General features: G+C 40.9%; 2 protein-coding genes and 1 long non-coding RNA gene across 4 annotated transcripts in view; 2 read left to right on the top strand and 1 right to left on the bottom strand.

The window, feature by feature from the left end:
• The window catches only part of LOC308592560, a 259,350-nt gene that overhangs the window by 111,245 nt on the left and 129,643 nt on the right, over window positions 1–18,462 (top strand). The gene's annotated exons all lie outside the window — the stretch shown is intronic.
• RSRP1 (arginine and serine rich protein 1) lies at window positions 1,305–8,578 on the bottom strand. 2 transcript variants are annotated; one of them, XM_081204103.1, is made up of 6 exons: window positions 8,238–8,578; window positions 6,651–6,709; window positions 5,328–5,924; window positions 4,662–4,810; window positions 4,157–4,200; window positions 1,305–2,482 (listed from the first exon to the last, which is right to left on the bottom strand). In XM_081204103.1, exons 1-5 carry the CDS (start codon window positions 8,309–8,311, stop codon window positions 4,192–4,194), a joined length of 888 nt encoding a protein of 295 aa, XP_081060229.1. In that variant the 5' UTR covers window positions 8,312–8,578; the 3' UTR covers window positions 1,305–2,482; window positions 4,157–4,191. The 2 variants fall into 2 exon arrangements, with proteins under 2 accessions (XP_081060229.1, XP_081060228.1); XM_081204102.1 differs by lacking the exon at window positions 4,157–4,200 and having other exon boundaries at window positions 8,238–8,577.
• Window positions 10,053–18,410, top strand: TMEM50A (transmembrane protein 50A). The gene is made up of 7 exons (XM_081204118.1): window positions 10,053–10,235; window positions 12,229–12,339; window positions 13,068–13,180; window positions 14,959–15,026; window positions 15,802–15,894; window positions 17,405–17,471; window positions 17,938–18,410. The coding sequence occupies exons 2-7, from the start codon at window positions 12,247–12,249 to the stop codon at window positions 17,981–17,983; spliced, it is 480 nt and encodes a 159-aa protein (XP_081060244.1). The 5' UTR covers window positions 10,053–10,235; window positions 12,229–12,246; the 3' UTR covers window positions 17,984–18,410.

Below are 18,462 nucleotides of genomic sequence, written 5' to 3'. Positions count from 1 at the left end.
CCATGCACTCACGAAGGTTGCAGCATGCATTTGTCACACATGAATTGCCAGAAGATACCTTCCTTATAGGTGACTTGGAGAAACGGACTCACTGCTTTGTTCAGTTTTAGAATTCCTACTATTGTAAAGGGAAAGCTAGAGAAGGAAGCTGCTGCTAAACTTGTCAGACACGTCGTATGTAAAACCTGGCATCACATACCAGGTACTCCGCAGTCTGGCCAGTGGCACCTATTGATAAATTTTGATAACTGTCAATACACACAGTTCTTGTATTTGAAATAAAAATAGTTTATAGTTTTCATAAGTTATCAGTGTGGCTATAAGAAACTGGAAAGGGATTACCAGAACAGTAGGTGCTTACTGTAAATATTCCTTTCCTGAGGGGGCAGAAAGAAGCCAGAAGAGAGCAGGATGAAGTGACAAAATTTGCTGGTGCAAACCCTGCCCAAAATCACCCTCTATGGTAGTGTACCTAAGAAAATTAATTGCCACAAAGGATGCTGAGATGAGCCTGTTGACGTCTTATCCCATTATACATGACTAAGCCATTTCTCACCTTCTCACCCCTTGCCTTTTCCTGTAAGACCTATTACAGTCGTTAAGAGTCGTCAACAGGCTCATCTCAGCTATCTGCCAATCTCCCATTCCCACCACCCTTCTGAGTAATACCCCTCCCCACCTTCTCACTATATAGAAGGATCTGGCAACTTCTGTTTCAGTGTATCTGAAGAAGTGTGCATGCACACGAAAGCTCATACCAAGAACTAACTTAGTTGGTCTTTAAGGTGCTACTGGAAGGAATTTTTTTATTTTGACTATGGCAGACCAACACGGCTACCTATCTGTAATTGAAAATACCAGTAATTTTGCTTTGCAGTTCCAAAGCAATTTTGATTTGAAGTGGTACTACAAAAGTTCGCCTGCTCTGTTATGCCTTTGCTTTTACTGAAGGGCCTTACTTTCCAAGGCAGCAGGCGCCTCAGCTGGATGTCGTACAATTAAGGCAATGCTGGCTACAGTAGAGGCCTGGAAATAAACACAGCAACTCACAGCAAAACCCTCACAGCTTCCAGTAGATGGTGCTAGCATTACACAATCTCAGCCCCTGAACATTGCATTTGCTGCAGTGGATGTCAGGTTGGCTGTTTTGTATTTTGTTGACGAAGTTTACAGAAGAATCTGCCTCATTTTCAGGTACCAAAGTTAGAAGGAAAAGTGCAACTTGCTCATGCTTCTTTGGCCTTGAACATCCCATTCACTTTTGTTAAGTATAAATGCTCAGAAATGTCACACAATATTCATGATAGGTTTATTTAAAAGTTTTTATTTTATACACGTCCAGTTTTATGCATATTAAAAGAAAGGTGCTGCTTGTGCAAGTGATCTTATCTCTAGCTTTTAAGTCAAGTCACAAAATCTAGCTTTCTCCTTAAATGTCATATGAACTAATCACATTTAGCAATAGCAACACATCCATACAATATAGGGATTACCTAATACCTACTTTCATCTGACATAAACTTTGCCCCAACCAAATCCCCCTGCTTGAAAGGCATACTTAAATTCTACCTTAAGTTTGCATTACAACATTATAAGCCTTTGGGGCAAACTACAAAAAAACCTGAATTTATATATCTAGCACTAGGCTCTTAGCAGTTGTACTTGGAACATGCACAAGCTCAGAAGGTCATAGCTGACATTGCAGATGTTTTACTTCTAACTAAAAGTGCAACATGAAAGCAATTATGCTGGTTCCATAACAAGACAGCAGACAAAAAATATTTTAACCTTGTACAACTGAAAATTCAAAGTTTTGCCACTTCCAGAGCACAAGTAGAATTTTCTTTGCTTATCCTTCTGCCACTTGCAAAATATGGTGGTGTTCAGGTTAAACAGGAATGTGGGAAGCTACACAAGCCAACTGAATTACCACCAGGAGCCATAAATCACACTTTTTAAAGTGTTGACTTGAAAAGTATTAAAAGTGTAGAAAAAATAATTTTATATGTAGTACAGTAATTAAGCTACACTCACATTAAACACTAGAAGTTGCTACATGACTCACAAGGAGAAAAGTTACCCACCTGTAATTTAGTCTATTACAGCCACATGAAAAGTTATTTACAGAAATGTAAGATTCCAACCTGTAATTTCTGGACCTCTTTATAACTCCTATAGTATATCTGGAAAATAAACCAAATCTCAAATTAATACAGTTTTAAGCATTCTGTATTTAAACCCTGAATTTTGAGAGGATTTCAAACCCCATAATGCCTCAACAGCTCAGATCATGGGTACTGGCATGCTCTAGAGGATGTACTTTTAGGTGAGATGTTATGGAACATAACATTTTCCTCATTCCCAACAGGAATCCATTGACCAGATGGGGTCTCTCTTTTCTCGTCTTTTCCTGAGGACAGTGTGGCTTCTTTAAAAGGAACAGTTGCTGGTTTTAGGGCCAGTGACCCTGCCACAATGCATTCTGAAAAATAAAATTAACATAAATTGTAAGATATAATCCAATTAGAACAATGTATGAAGACATACAGAGCTGCTTAAAGATCAATTCCTGTGCAAACTTCCATACTTGACTCTTTAAAGCCCATAAGTAAGGACTAAAAAGTTCAATTCCTATTAGAGCACTCTCCACATTGCTACCTGTCCTATGCTTCTAAGACAGGCACAGGCAAACTCCAGCCCTCCAGATGTTTGGAACTACAATTCCCATCTCCCTAGCCAACAGGACCAGTGGTCAGGGATGATGGGAATTGTAGTCCCAAACAACTGGAGGGCTGGAGTTTGCCTATGCCTGTTCTAAGCAGATTTAAAGCTGATTTATCTGTAACTGGGATAGGGTACCAGTGGCCCTCCAGTTGTGAAATTATAACCCGCATAATCCCTGTTCACTGGCTGAGACAGAATTGGGAATTAAACAGTATCTGGAGGGTCAGTTTCTCTATTCCCACTCTTAATGTTTGTGATGTTTTACACAATCCATATTAAAATATCTAAAAATAGATCATATATCAGAAATCAAATCTCCACAAAAATCCATTATTGCAATGTGCACCATATTAGTAGAGATGTAGGATTTCTTTTTCCAGACCCCTATACCAATTCTGTCTTATTTTTTTATATTTAAGTTTTCACATGAAATGTTGGAAGCATGTTTTTATTTTGAAGGAAGTGCCACTGAACTCGGTGTACTTGCTTCTGAATAGAACTGTAAACTACTCTCTTTCTCTCTATATATATACATTCAATTTATTGATCTCAGAGGTACAAGAAAGACAATGTCCCGCACTGTAATACTAGTCTCAGATTCCTTTTTTGGCATTTTCTGTTATTTTTTTCTGGGTTGTTTAAAGGGAAGGTCTATTTTAAACCTAATCACATAGCTCATAGGAAAGAACAAAATCTGTTCTAACGCACTACAGCTGTAATCCTAAACTTGCATATCTGAAAATAACCTACAATAAAGCTATTAGGCTTTAAAATAAACATGGTTAGGATCAGACTCAAAGTATGCACCTTTGGTTGACTCTTATCTAGGCACCCCCCATTACAATTTTCCAGGGCGTGTGGGGAGCCAACACATGAAGAGAAGGCTCACCACTACAAGTTGCCTTCGCACTACTTGATGAAACAACAGAGTGCAACAAAAAGTGTGGGACTAACAAGCTTTTCCCTGCTCTTTCCTTCATTGTGAGGCATGAATGCCTACTAAAGAGGGGACTTAATCTTTGCTGTTTTCAGAAAATATTGTGTATAACCTCATTCATTCCTTAATGCTAGATAATTTGGAAGATGAATTGATGAAGTATAATATTTTTATCAAAATAACTGTTACATCATTAACTCCTACATATCAGCTTCATAGAGATTAGATCTTGTTTGCAAGTGAAGACTGGTTCTTCTGATCTCCCGCTTCACACTTGGGAGAGCTTCCAATACCATTCTATAACTGTCTAAATTCTTGCTTAAATTAGAAATGGAACAAGCCCCTGATATTTCACAGTGAGTACCATAGGATTTCATTTGTGTAAAAGCTTTCCAATCTTCTGGAAATTGCGTAATATAATACAGCTTTTGCTAACTTGGCTTTTATTTCCCTCCCCTAAGTTAGCTCAGCTACAGCCCACAATCACTTAGTTACCACCAGATTTTCTTCATCAGTGCTGGAGACCATATTCATGATTTCTATAAGACAGAAATAAAGCATGTAAAATGCGCTGTGTGTCCAGATAAAGAATTTCTGGGAACTTTTTGTTGCATCACAATTTGACACGGTATTAGAACACCATTTGAAATTTAACATCCATATAAATTAGCCTTATCTGGGTCAGCAAAACGTAAGAAAAAGGACCCCAACTGGTAAATTGAAGAGCTAGTAAAACACGTAATTCATTTTATTATTTAATTATTAGGAAATCTCAGAACATTTTCAAAGAACCCAGATGTTTAGGATTACTTGGTAACTTTACCTCAACAGGCTAAGATTTGACATCTGCCATTTGGTTTCCAAACTTGAAAAATATTAACTACATTTTGAAAATATTTTCAAATATTTATTTTCAAATGATGAAACAAGGCTAGCTCTATTTTTTCATGTAGTTTTTCAAAGCATTTAGTTTTAGCATCTGAATAACCATTTCACTTACCATAGTCTTTACACTCTCCTCATTTGGCTTTCTGCTTTCACTTTCTTTTGATATTGTACCAATTTTCAAGCTGGCTGGCAGGACCACATTGTCTGTCCCCAAAGTTTTTGCTGCATTGGCCTTTGCGATTTCCAGTAGCTCTCTTTTTTCTAAAACAAATAAACAACAGCAGGTACTCAGCCCTCTAAGTGACATGGGTTTAAAATGCAACAGAAAACTAACTGAAACCACCAAAAAAGGAATTCAGACAAGTTCCACAATGCAAGATAAAGGGAAGTTAGTGATGACTGAGCAGAAAAGCTGAATTTATACTTGGGGGTAGGGATGATTTTCAAAGACGGTACACTCAAGAATTGAGACAGTGACTTCCCAAACACATCAAGTGATTCTACAATAAACTAAGGATTTGAACACAGGAACTGAACTGAACTGAACTGAACTGAACCGAACCAAACCAAACCAAACCAAACCAAACCAAACCACAGTAACTTCAATGTACAGCTATTCTTGGAGAAGAAATCTCTACTTCTATCAGTTAATGAAAGTACAGCAAAAGTCTCTAGACAGGACTTTTTAAACTAAGATGGGATATATTTTTTCTATAGCAAAGTTTGAAAATATCCTAGTATGCTTCTCCACCAATATAGATTGATGATCTGCCAATACCTTTTTCAGTCAAGCGAAGAGGGGTTCTACTGCGAGATCTTGATCGAGAACGGCTTCTCCAGCTTCTATAAGCCTCAGGATATATGGTTCTTCCAAATCCATAGTATCTTCGGCTTCTTGACCTGCTTCTAGAGTAAGATCTTCTATAGCATGGTCTTCCAGGAGACCTACTACGTGATCTGTATCTTGGAGGAGAGCGGCGGTATCGCCTATGGTATCTAGGATGGTATCTTTCTCGGTATTTGTAGCTACGTGATCTTGACCGGCTTCTGGAATAAGATCTTGAATACCTTCTGCACCTCCAAGAACAATTCCTTTTAGCACGTAATCTTGATCTGCTTCTTGACCTACTCCAGCTTCTGGAGGAAGAGGAAGTGCTTGAACTTGATCTTGTGGAGTAAGATGACCTACTAGATGATCTTGAAGATGATCTTCTGCTACAGCTGCTCCTTGACCTTGAACGAGACCTTTCTTTTGGTGAACTCAAAGTCAAGTCATCCATAAAGACTGTCATCTCATCTGTCTTCTTGCTAGATTTTTGCTTTTCGGTATTTTTCAAACTTGTGCCTTCTGCTTTCGGTTGCCCAGTTCCCGTTCCTTTGTTTAGGAGAAGGAGGGATAGATGTTTTGATTTAAAACTTCTGCTATTGTGAACTATGACAATGTCATAACTGCATAATGTTTCTTCCAAGTCAACTCGGAAGCATTATTAAAAACCTTATGCCTCAAAGATTTTAAGTGGCATGGTTCAGATCTTTCATTTGACAGCCATAGAACCTCCTTTCAAACAAAAATGCTTGAATTCTAGAAGCTAATGCTCCACTCACATCACAGAACGGTCAAATTAGTATTTTGAGCCACTATGGAGCTGGAGGCATTCAACTGTATGCAATATGAAGTATTTAACAATCAAGATGGCTGCTGTTATATAACAGCAGCCATTTTAGTTACAACACACTGGATCTATCATGCTAGGGTATAATCACTCCTGTTTCCTTAATTCTTCAAACCACTTTTGTTCTATGATCCTGCTCTCTTCATTAAGAGTTTTATTTGTTAATTTGTGTTTATTAATAATCAAAGCAAAAATATTGACTGTACTGTATTACTACCACAAAATATGAAAATTATTCTAATGCCTTAAATAGAGGAATATTTATCACTAGCAAACCATACAGGAAAAAGGTTCTGTCTGGAGCCTTGAATCACCTAATTCAGCAAGCACCTTTGAATTGCAGACAACTAATTAAATGGGGTGGAAACATTTTAGATATAAAATATAATCAGCCAAACACTAGACATACATTCCCATAAGCAACATACCAATAGGTGCTGAAAAACTCCCATTCTGCTCAGGACTTCCATGGTTCTGCTGTGGATTCCTATGAACAAGAGTTGCAACCATTCAGTCAGTTCTTTTTTAAAATAGATTTTATTAGAATTTAAGAAGAACTACAATATTATCCTTCAGTTCGTTCTACAGAAAAATTAATACTTTCTCAGGTACTTCCCCTGCAATATGGGCATAATACTGAGCAACGTTGTACTGTGAATTTGATGCACTTTCAACATACTCAAAGTGTTAGGATCAAGTTACTAGTCTTTTCCTAAGCATTTTTACTCCCATCTTCAACAGTGCTTACTCCCAGATAAAACGTTATCTCTATTGTTAATCACACACTGTATAATTTTACTTTCTCCAAAAGCCTCCTTAACAGAAAGCAGATTTTACTGGGCTTTTCAAAAAAGGACTCATGGTGCTCAGTATGCAAGTGCCTAAAAAAACAGCACAATCCTGCCAATGTCAACCACCACTAAACCCTGCTGATTTCAAAGGAAGCATTCAAGAACATTCTCAAGACTGCTTTGGACATTTATTTTTGGGAAACATACATGGGATTTGGCTGTTTCTGACAGCTTATTGTTCTAATTTAGGGGGACTGCCCTTGTGAACTCTCATTGTAGTTTACACAAAAGACACGTTTGTTCAAAAACATGCTTGACAGCATAAATTACTACTTTACTAGGGTAGCGTACAAATTAGTTATCAGCTATAATCCAACGCGTGCACTCCCCCCCCCAACCCTACTTAAAAGCTGGCAGCCTTTTCCCTAGCCCTCTATTACCTTTCGCGAAGTGCCACACCCGTGAACAATACATAGTAGGAAGTGAGCCTTACTGAAGAAAACGGGGCTTTGCTTACTTCTGAATCACGGGCACGACTGCATTGCTTGCATACAAAGAGACGAGAGGTTCCTGCCTGCCTCCAAGGATCTTACAGTCTCAAAACGGATTATGGGAAAGGGAAGCAACAACGGGGGGGAACGCCAAGGGCAGGAAGGAATGACCCTGAACAACTACAATTACTTCCTTGGTTTTGTTTGGTTACAATTCCGAACAAGTTAAAGAAATGCCACACCACAAAAGCGAGTTTGGAAGCAAAGAGGGCTGGCACCACAATCCGACGAGAATACTCTTCGTACACCTACAGAAGCTTCACTTTAAAAAAGATAAATTACCTAACAGGGCTGTCATGAGCACATCAGCCTTAGCCTTCCTCCCACCAATAATTGGTTTATTTGTTACGGGTTTTTTCCTCTCCCCCCCCCACCTCCTGCCCTTCAAGTAGCTCTGGATGGCAAACTCGAGTCTCCTCCGTTCTGTCCTCGCAGCTGCCCAGTGAGATGGGTCAATCCGATGCCAACCCGTGTCAGTCTGTACCTCCCCCCTCGGCAAGAGGCCAATATTGACCTGCTTCTCTCTCTCGCAGGAGCAAGGAAGCCTTGAGAAAGCTCGTGTTAGCAGCCGCACTGCCTCCAGAGTCTCCTTCAATTACCCCCGCTTCGCCTCACAGCCTTTAGTTCTCCCCTCCCCGCGCGAAAATAGAGGAAAAAATCGCTTCAGACTCACTGGGACCAGGCGGATGGGCCCTGGCTTTGTGGTGGTGCCTGAGGGGAGAGCCCACCTTCGTTGGTAATCGCCATGACCGGAAGAAGGAAACGAAGGGAAGGTGCCGAAAGAACAAAAATACGCTCGGAAATCTCCACAAAAAGCCGGGGCTGGTAATAAAGCTCGCTCGGTTTTCTCTCAAATATGTCGTCAGACACGTTTTTTTAAAAAAATCAAAAAATCACAGAGACATCCCCCGAACAACAAACCGCGTTAAAATCACACCACAGTCAACAGCCGCCGCCAGGTCGACCGGCTTGTTATGGCGCCCGAGACCAACTGAAATGGCGCAGAAGCTTCCAGATCCTCAACCGACGAAGGGAGGGGGCAGGAGGAGGAGGGATTACAGTATGTGTTTGTAACGTAACATTGGCGCTAGTGCGCAAGCGCAGTTCGGAATTGAGGGTAGGGCATAGAACACTGGGCGGTAGCCCTAGAGACCAGGAGGCGCCTCCTCCGCCCGAAGCATCCATGGGACAGTTAACTGGGCTATATTGCAGGGTTGTCGTAAGGCGCCTTCAGCCTCATCTCCGATCTGCGCGCTTTACTTTGGTTGCACATTATCCTGGTCAGAAGCCATGTCGAACACTTTGGGCCTTACTTCCGAGTGAGCATGTATGCGCTTGTGGTGCACGCTTCAGTTTCCGGCCTCTATATTATACAATACATATCGAAATTGTGTTTTTTAGGTTATAAATCTCCCAGCTCGGATGGCTCGCCTTCATACGAGAATTAGACTCCTGGATTAGCCAGGATGCCTATACTCTTGTCTCCACGATCGGGGGAAGTAATGCTTCGGAATACCAAAATAAAAAAATTCCTTCCAGTAGCACCTTAAAGACCAATTAAGTTAGTTCTTGGTATGAGCTTTCGTGTGCATGCACACTTCTTCAGATACACTGAAACAGAAGTTGCCAGAGCCTTCTATATACCAGTTTGCTTTGGAATACCAGTTGCTGAAAGAACAGGATATTGGACTAGATGGGCCGCTGACCTGATCCAACAGGCTCTTCTGATGTTAGCTTAATGATGGTAGACAAGACAAAAGCTACGTTTTGTTTTGCGAAGTTAGTCAATGTAATAAATACATTTTAGTGGTTAACTGCATCCTTCCGCGACCCAGAGCAAAGTTGTCCGGAGTGCTATTTTCACACTTCAAAATTCAGCTTTTTCCCCAAACACACACCTAGGCATGAATGTATACCCGCTCCTCCTGTGCATCTGCATGATTACTGTTCTGGCTCGATTCAGATATTATTTATTTTCATATTTTACTGGCAGAACGCTGGTTTTTTAGTTTGAAAGACCGGAGTTTGAAAGATCGTGAACTTTTAATTATACCCCTTTGGGGCGGGGAAAGAGATGCTGGTACCAAATCGTGCTGCGATTAAGCCCTGGCTTTACTCCGAATGAACAAAGCTCTCTCGCGCGCACATCTTTTACACCAGGCAACATTCTTGTCTCCGGTTTATATAAGCGCACGAACGAGCCTTCGCTTCGCGGTCAACGTTTCACCACGCTAAAACCCCAATAAAGCAAGTTTGCTTATTTATTATTCTGCGTGACTGCGAGTTTTGAAAAGTAAAACGTTAATAAATATACACTTCTTTTTAAAGCAATGCCGCCTTCCCATTTGGAATCCAGCGCAACCAGCTCCAAGACAGTAACATTTGCGACCATGAAGGGTACCAGTGCGCATGAGCGGACTTAGCTGCTCCCTTTTTTTGTCCGAGCCCAGCCATTAGCATCGCAGCGCCTGCGCAATAGAGGCGCCTCCTCCGTAGCTTCGGCCTTTTCAGCATCCGGGTCCAAAGCCCGTGTCTTTGTTTACTTGGTACGGAAAGGGGCGGTTCGGCTTTCTTTCCGCTGTAAGCGAGTCGGTCAGCTGAGCCAGGGTGGTGGCGGCGGCGGCGGCTTTTTCCTTCGAGCCGGTTGTCTCAAGAGCGCTTCTGAGGTGAAGTAAGTGCGGACGGGGCACCCACCCGCCCCATCCTGTTGCTGGGGCGGGTGGGGCGGCCAGGAGGGAGACGGGAGCCGCGTCTCTCGCGGGCAGCCGCTGGGCCCACAGGGGTGTGTCGGGCTGGAGATGGGGCGGGGAGCGCCGCCGTGCAGCGCCGAGGCTCAGCTTCTTTATTCCAAGTTCCGTGGGACTTCATCCTCGGAAGTGTGTTTCGGGCGACGGCCTTCCATCAGTTTCCCCCTCCTTTCACTCGGAAGTCCCCTTGGATTCCGTGGGATTTGCTCCCGAGGAAGCGCATTTTAGATCGCATCCTTCCCAGAGCTGGGCCACCCAGCCTCCAAACTGGCCGTTGCCATCCACTTTACTTGGAGGGAAGCCTCACTGAATCCAGTGGGGTTTACTCGTGAGGAAATGCGTTTTCCATAGCAGCCTTCCTGGAGCTGGCCTGTCCAGCCTTCCAAATTACCCCCCCCCCATCTCTTTTGCACTGAATTCAATGGGGTCTGTTCCTCAAAAAGTACATTTATGGTAGTTGCCTTTCTGTCAGTTTTACTCACAAGCCCCATTGAAATCAGTGGGATGTGCTCCTCAGGAAGTGGATTTAGAGCAGCAGCCTTAGCTTAGAAACTTTGATTGGGTATCCAGCCATCATTTGGCCAGTACCATCCTCTTTACTCTGAGAAATGGATCCCTTTCAATTGAATGGGATGTGTTTCCCAGCCTTAATAGAGCTTTTGTTTGGATTGATCTGCCATCCATCAATTCACCAGTTTCATCTATTTTGGATGACTTTCTGTTCGCTGCCTCTGACCCATAATATGATCTCTAGGGGGGTTGGATGGCACAGGGACCACCAGGATGAAAGCACTTCCCCTGCAAGTGGGTGGCAGGAGATATCCAGCTCCATCTAATTCTTGAGATTTGTATACACCTACTAGTAGGTTCTTTCTCTGACCTGCAGGTTAAATCATGGTAAATTTACTCAGGAGTAGCTCCAGTATGTTCAAGGTTACTGAATTTTAAGAAGGTATGCACAGAACTGCCCTGCACACACTTTCTTGGAAGGAAGCTTCATTCAACACGGGTGGTGGCATGGCTATAGCCAGAATTTTTGTTGGGGAGGGATGGACGCAGAACTGAAATGATGGGTCAGCTAAGTATTTCCATAGTTTTACTTGTCTGGGGCGGGGGAGCTGCCCCTCCTTGGCTACGCCCATGGATGGTGGGAATTGGAATCTCAGCACTATTTGGAGACCATCCAATTAGGGAAGGCTGAACTTATTACAAACTATTGCTTTGATAGTTCCATGGGGTCACGAAGAGTCGGACACGACTAAACTACTATACAACAACAACAATTGCTTTGATGAGGTTAATTCTCAGTTATGGTGTGTCTGGGTAGTAGCCTGATTATTAATGTAATATAGCTAAGAATCACCAGACAAGGACAGGGCAAGGTAGCTGTGGCTTACCTGTACAGTTTCGGGTCCTTTCATCCATCCCCTGCTCCTGTGTGCAGTGCAGTACAGTAGAACCCTTCTCATTTCTTCTCCCTTAAACAAGTATATTCCCCCACCCCTTGTTGAAAGGATACCTCTTTGGAATTCAGCTTTCCAATGGTGAGGCTGTCTTGCTTTGTTTTCTGGCTATCCTTGATTGCAAGTGAAGTATTAACTTCCTTTGGAACATTTGAACATTGCATTTCTCACATCCCTAGCAGTATTTCAGCTACATTTGTGTGCTGCTTTTGTGTTTATTTCCTTATGTGTCTGATTTTATCATTTATTCTCTTACTGATATTTGTAACATTGTGTTGTTGTTGTTTTTATAAATGGTTTTAATGTATTTTTAGAAATCTTTGAGATTTATTTGTAAATGGTAAGTGATAAAAAATAGGTTTAAATAAATTATTCTCACTTCAAATGCAATTAATAAATTTAAAGCCACACACCTAAACAGAAGTTGAGAAACAAAATTCATTTTCTCTCCTAGGTTTTCCAAAACTCAAATATGTCTGGGTTCCTTGAAAACATGAGATGCTCTGAGTGTGTTGACTGGGGAGAAAAACGAAATACAATAGCTTCTATTGCTGCAGGAGTGCTGGTATGTATACTTAAAACTCTTGTTTGTATTTCTGTTTTTCTTAAGTCTTGCAGTGTTGGATCCTCCTCATTTGTAAATTTGTGCATGTTAAAAGCCCACTTTAGTTTAATGGAATAAAACTGTGCATATAGAGTGATACAGATGGGTTACTATATGGGTTACTGTTAGCATACTATATTAAAAACAAGAAAGCATATTGTACTTTAAAGTGTACTACTTCTATGGTGACTAGAACCTGCTTTGTCAGATGCAGTAAGTGGTGTTTGTTGGCAGATATAAAGATACATACATGTGTACAAAACAGACAGAAAGGGCACAATATACAAGAGGTACTGCATGTTACAACATTATAAGAAGCCCAAATGTGTGCAAGGTAAAAATAGCAACCCATTCACACAATAGCAATTGGTGATGACTGTGTCTTCCTAGTTTCTCTGTGGAAATTTAACACCTGTAGCAAAAAAGAAACCCACAGCTTCAGTTAAACTGAAACTAAATAGAATAAAATCTGATATTTCTAGTTTACCAGTTCCATACTGGAGCTTCTAGGATCTTTTTATTGAATTTTACTTTGTGGTTGACGTAAGCATCAGAATGTCCTGGGCAACTGAAATGTTTTGCCACCGGCTTCTGACTGTTGCCATTATTGATGTCTGATAGAGTGGTCATAGTAGCTTTACAGCAACATTGTATTGAAGATCATGTTGGAAACTTTTGTGTTCAAATAGTTCTTTACAGGTTGGTGGATTATCATAGATGCAGCTGTTAAATATCCACATTCAGAAGACTTCAACCATTCATACCATGCTTGTGGAGTGATAGCTACAGTTGCATTCCTAATGTAGGTACTACTAATATTTTTACAGGATTTGAATAAGACTGCATATTGTAAAAATGCTAGTTGGATTTCTTATATTCAATTAATTATTAAAAACTTGCATTGACTTATAAAATGAACCCATTACTTGTTGATATGGATTATGGGATATAGGTTCCAAGATGCAGGATAATGAACTAAAAGTACTTGCACTGTGTTAGCATAGGATGACTGTTTTGAAGCCTATTCCTAGGTATACTAACATAGAAGCAGTGTTGTGGGTTTTTCAGATTTGAACTGGCAAAATTTCCTATCCATATTAGGGTAATTTGCGTGGGAGGACCCTATGGGCTGATCAAATTTAGCATATTTATTTTACTTGTACTTAGTAAACAAAACTTTAAAAAATGAAACTGCCTAGCTTGCCTTATATTGTATTTGCAGTTGGAATCCATTCATTGTTACTAAGTAACTTATGAAATGGAAATATTTTCCACAGGAAAAATAGAAACTTGCCCAGAATTTTTTTTGCTCCTACATCAGAGTTCAGAAGTCCACACCACTGAGCTTAGTGGGGCTTACTCTCAAATAAGTGGCCATGGCATTGAAGCCCTTGTACTGTTTTGGGGTCAGGAGAAATTTATACTAGCCTTTTATTTAATCATAATGATTTAAAATTATTATGCTGATTCTGGCATGGAACCTGACAGTACTGAGGCTCTGAGGCTATATAATGAAAAGGCACAAACATGAAAAAGCAGTATTCAGAATTTGAGAACATATCTGGACTTACAAGCATGCAACAGGGGTGGTTTATGTTTTGTTTTATCCTAGAATAGCACAGCTTTACCTTCCACTTTATAGCTTAATGAGTTTCCGCAGTGACCCATAGTGTCTGTCTCGATTATATCAGAATGTAGTATGGTCTGGGTTGTCTCTATACTGGCACGATGCAATCTTGAGTAAGAAACTCCCAGACTGCTTCCTTGACTATGGAGGGGGCGAGTGAATTATGGCTGTCAGCCTCCTCTGGAGGAGGCATGGGAGAGCCAGCTGTATGCCATCTACCCTCCTCCCACCCTCTAAACTATATTTAAGCCAGGCTCCTTTGAGTGCAGCAAGACCAGTACCAGAAATTTCATTGTCGGTTAACTCTGGTTTTGCTTATTATTTATGCATTTAAGGTAGATTGTGTTTTTTGTTTAGTCTGTATTTCAAGGTTTTGAATCTCGTGAGCTGCTTTCGGCACAGCATATTGTGCAAAAGCAGCATATAAGTAAACTCAATCATCAGTTCAGGGAGGGGGCTGTCAGTGGTGTTAAGATTCCTGAGCTGTGAAGCTTTAGTCTTCTGTGTTTGATTGTACACATTGAAATTTGAGAATAACTGCAGGCTTGTAGGCAATTGATGTTTTGCAGTTGTGATTCCTACTTCAGTGATAAGATTCCCACTTAGTACTTGACTAATCTGTTTTGAGCTGCTTGAATTGTTCTTCAGAACAGCTGATTCCCAAATGCAAGGTAGTATTGAGGTATATGGAGAATTACTGTCATTGCTTCATAGAAAGCTGGTATAGCATAGCAGCTAAGAGTCTGAGTTACAGAGCAGGAAGACACTACCTTGAGTATGTCATGAATTCACCAGGTCACATTAGGCAAGACTACAGTATGGATATAATACTGCCATCCTTGCTGTGTTGCTGTAAGTATGCTAAAGGATAATGCATGTGAAGCAGATTGTAATGCTAAACAGTTCTATACAAATGCCAAGTATCTGAATGTGATATGTTCTTATTAATGAAGGATCAATGCAGTATCCAATGGACAAGTGCGTGGGGACAGTTACAGTGAAGGTTGCCTTGGGCAAACAGGTAAGCTTAACAAATAAAAATTATAACAAAGTGTGTGGGTGTAAGAGAGAGCGAGTGCTGCTAGGGGTGGGCGATATCTGGTTTTCAACACAACGATATATCACCAGCTAAATATCACAATATCTCAATATATCAAGATATATATCTGCAGCAGCGGAGGTCCTTGCTGGGCCTCCCCGCGGTGGCAGGCGGTCCCACCATACATCCTTGCAGCAGCAGAGGGTGCACTGCGCTTCCCCGCAGCAGCAGAGGGCCTTGACAAAGCACCCTGTGGCAGGCCTTAAAATGTAAGAAAGTAGTAGATTTAATAAAAATATTAAATAAGCATCCCTATAATATATTTAAGATATTTTCAACTAAGTGATCTGTTTTGCGGAAAACACATCCCAAAATAGATGTGCATTGCAATTGCCATGAGTGCAATTTCCCATGGCTCTGATTATGTATATCTTAATGCAACCTTTCTGGTTAAGCAGGGGTTTGAACCCAGATCTCCCTTGCCCCCACTCCACTGCACCAGGCTCTCAGAAGGGCTACTTTAGGGGGGAAATGGTGTACCAAGTTTGTACATTTTGAAATGTTGCACTTTCACAGCCATGACACATGGAGAGCATGCAGATGCTTCCTAATGCACACGGGCTTTAGCTGGTTCTGAAGGGATGGTTAATTTGTCCTCCTCTGGTCACATATTGCCCATTATTTAAATATTATGTTATGAACAATGGAGCAGCTTGTTTTTAAAACAATTGGTGTGGGTTTGTTTTTTCTTTTGCAGGTGCTCGCATCTGGCTGTTCATTGGATTTATGTTGGCATTTGGATCTCTGATTGCATCTATGTGGGTCCTCTTTGGAGGCTATGTTATTCAAGGTAGAGTGTCTGTTAAAGGCAACCTTTAAAATTAGCACTTCAGCTTGTGTGTATACATTTTAAATTGCAATCAGCTTAAGTGCAGAGACCTTGTCTCTTGCATTATGAACACTACCTATACCCTGTAACAGGCTTCCTCAAACTCTGCCCTTGAGATGTTTTTGGCCTACAACTCCCATGATCCCTAGCTAGCAGGACCAGTGGTCAGGGATGATGGGAAATGTCGTCACAAAACATCTGGAGGGCCGAGTTTGAGGAAGTCTGCCCTATAATAATGAAAGTGTCTCTTATGTCACTATCCTACCTAAAAGGGGGGGGGGGCTTCTGTTTCATTTCTCTTTTGGAGGTTGAACTGTTGCTGCCTGTGGCACTGTCTTCCTTTTTCTGAAAGGATTTGTTAATAGTGGGCTACACTTGGAAGGCTTGTGAGTTAGCAGCCTGGCATAATGATTGATGCATAAATCAGTCTGATTAGGTTGGGAGATTGCTGAGAACCCTTTGTATGGCACCTTCTTCTCTATTGGAGAAAGGCTGGTATAAATGCAGTGAGGTGTGGATGGGGAGCCTTTGTCCTTCTAGATGTTGTTTGACTACAGCTTCCATCAGCTTCAGTTAGCGTAGCCAGCATTCAAGAGATTAAGCAAGTGGCAGTCCCAACCACATCTGGAGGTTTGTGGGTCCCCCCCCCTTGTAAATATAAGCTAATGAGGCGGCAATCCTGAACACACTTACCAGAGTACACATATTTGGACCTCAAGATCATCATCTGAGGCCCTTCCTCCAGGTGCCTACCCGAAACAAGGTACACCAGTTGGCTCCCAGGGAGAGGACCTTTTCAGTGGTGGCACCCCAGCTATAAAATGCCCTTCACCTTGTGCCTAAACTGTAGTATTCTCGGTGCCTGGTGAATACCCTTATTTTCTCAGCCTTTTAAAATATTAAAATATTTTTTGTGATTATAGACACTTTGGGAGTGTTAAGATTTGTGAAAATTTCCTGTGCTGTGAGTTTACTACTATATTGAGTTGCATGCTGTAGCTAGTTTGATGCTGTATTATAGACTTTATGGTTTAGGACATGGGGACATAGGAAGCTGCCTTATACTGAGACAAACCCATGGATCCAACTAGCTCAATAATATCTACACTGACTGGTCCAGGGTTTCGGAGTCTCTCCCAGCCCTACCTGGAGATGTTGAACCTAGCACCTTCTACATGCAGAGGCTCTACTATTGAGCTATATGACTCTTGATGATCTTATTTGTGTATTTAGTTGTTTTTAAGTAAGAGAATTTTGAGAACCATTGTGACAGAAAAGCTGTATAAAAGTGTTGTAAGTAAGCAAGTATATTCATTTTCCAGATTCTGGTAGCATAAGAAGTCATTAGGCAAGCCCTGCAAAACTTAACAAATCACTGAGCTGGTCATTGTGCTTTTTTGAGGGGTTGGGGGAGGCTACAAATAAACTCATGGACTTCAGTTAAAGGACATTCTTTTTTTTCCCTTCCCAGACAAAGAAAAGATCTCTGTATACCCTGGAATAGCAGTCTTCTTCCAAAATGCTTTTATATTCTTTGGGTAAGCATATTTCTTCCATTCAATTGATTTGTTATTCTGTGTTTAAATCTCACATGCATGGAAGTTTAGTAGCTTGGAGCACTGTTATTCATACCAAACCTACATGTTTAGGTCACGGAATAATAATAACAAATAAGTAAATTTCAAATGGGTGAGCAGGACTGGCACAAGCACTGTTGCACCGAAACATCACAGAGCTAACACAGAGACACATGGAAGTATCTTTTTTTTTCCAAAGCAGCCTTACGACTTGAATCCTAATCACACTTCCCTGAGAGTAAGTCTGGTTGATCTTTGTGGGGCTTTGTTGTATGAAAGATGCATAGGGTTGTGCTGTACTGTAGAAGACTATTTAAAATATTTTTATCTTGGCTTTCCATAAAATATTTTCAAGATACTGCTTTGCTCTGTTTGATGTGACAATTCCAACATTCTATGCAGTTAATCCTGTCTCTTTTGTTAACAGAGGCCTGGTCTTTAAGTTTGGTCGCACTGAAGATTTGTGGCAATAAGCAACAGAATATGTCCTTCTATTTTAATTGCCCACTCCCTTTTGTAAGCATTTGTGCTCTGGTATCAGTGAGGATGAAAACTGACAGCGCTTGAAAATCATGAAATTCCTTTGTTTTTCATTCTCTTTGAGACTGTTTTCTACTCTTGGCTTATGACATTAAATATGTAGCATGTGAACTAAAATGTAAAACTGAGAAAGATAACACTTATGAAGTCCTCTTCCTGACTGTTTTTATAAATGAATATTAAACAATGTAAATGTTTCTTTTACAGATCATGTATATGTGTGTGTGTGTGTGGGTGGGTGGGTGGGTCTTCACAGTATAACTTATTTTTGAAAATGGGATTATGACTGGCTTTGGAAGGTTTTCAAATGAAAGAAGTTAATTCGGTGCATTAAAATGTAATACAAATGTACTAACATCATATTTGTTCTCTAGATTTATTAAGGGTGGCTTTCCAGCTGTGTTTGGGGTTC

Source organism: Podarcis bocagei (assembly GCF_964188305.1).
Source record: "Podarcis bocagei genome assembly, chromosome: 7".
In the NCBI taxonomy this organism is placed as follows: Eukaryota; Metazoa; Chordata; class Lepidosauria; order Squamata; family Lacertidae; genus Podarcis; species Podarcis bocagei.
Note: the sequence above shows the minus strand (reverse complement) of the source record. Positions and strands in the feature narration are given on the sequence as shown.

Excerpts from the sequence above, each read along its gene's own strand:
- RSRP1 (XM_081204102.1), bottom strand. The coding sequence starts at position 8,311 with ATGGCGATTACCAACGAAGGTGGGCTCTCCCCTCAGGCACCACCACAA. Across the intron at positions 4,811-5,327 it reads TCTTCGCTTGACTGAAAAAG|AAAAAAGAGAGCTACTGGAA; the intron begins GTATTGGCAGAT and ends TATTTGTTTTAG. Across the intron at positions 2,483-4,661 it reads AGGAGAGTGTAAAGACTATG|AATGCATTGTGGCAGGGTCA; the intron begins GTAAGTGAAATG and ends TTTATTTTTCAG.
- TMEM50A (XM_081204118.1), top strand. The coding sequence starts at position 12,247 with ATGTCTGGGTTCCTTGAAAACATGAGATGCTCTGAGTGTGTTGACTGG. Across the intron at positions 15,027-15,801 it reads AGGTTGCCTTGGGCAAACAG|GTGCTCGCATCTGGCTGTTC; the intron begins GTAAGCTTAACA and ends TTTCTTTTGCAG. Across the intron at positions 15,895-17,404 it reads TGGAGGCTATGTTATTCAAG|ACAAAGAAAAGATCTCTGTA; the intron begins GTAGAGTGTCTG and ends TTCCCTTCCCAG.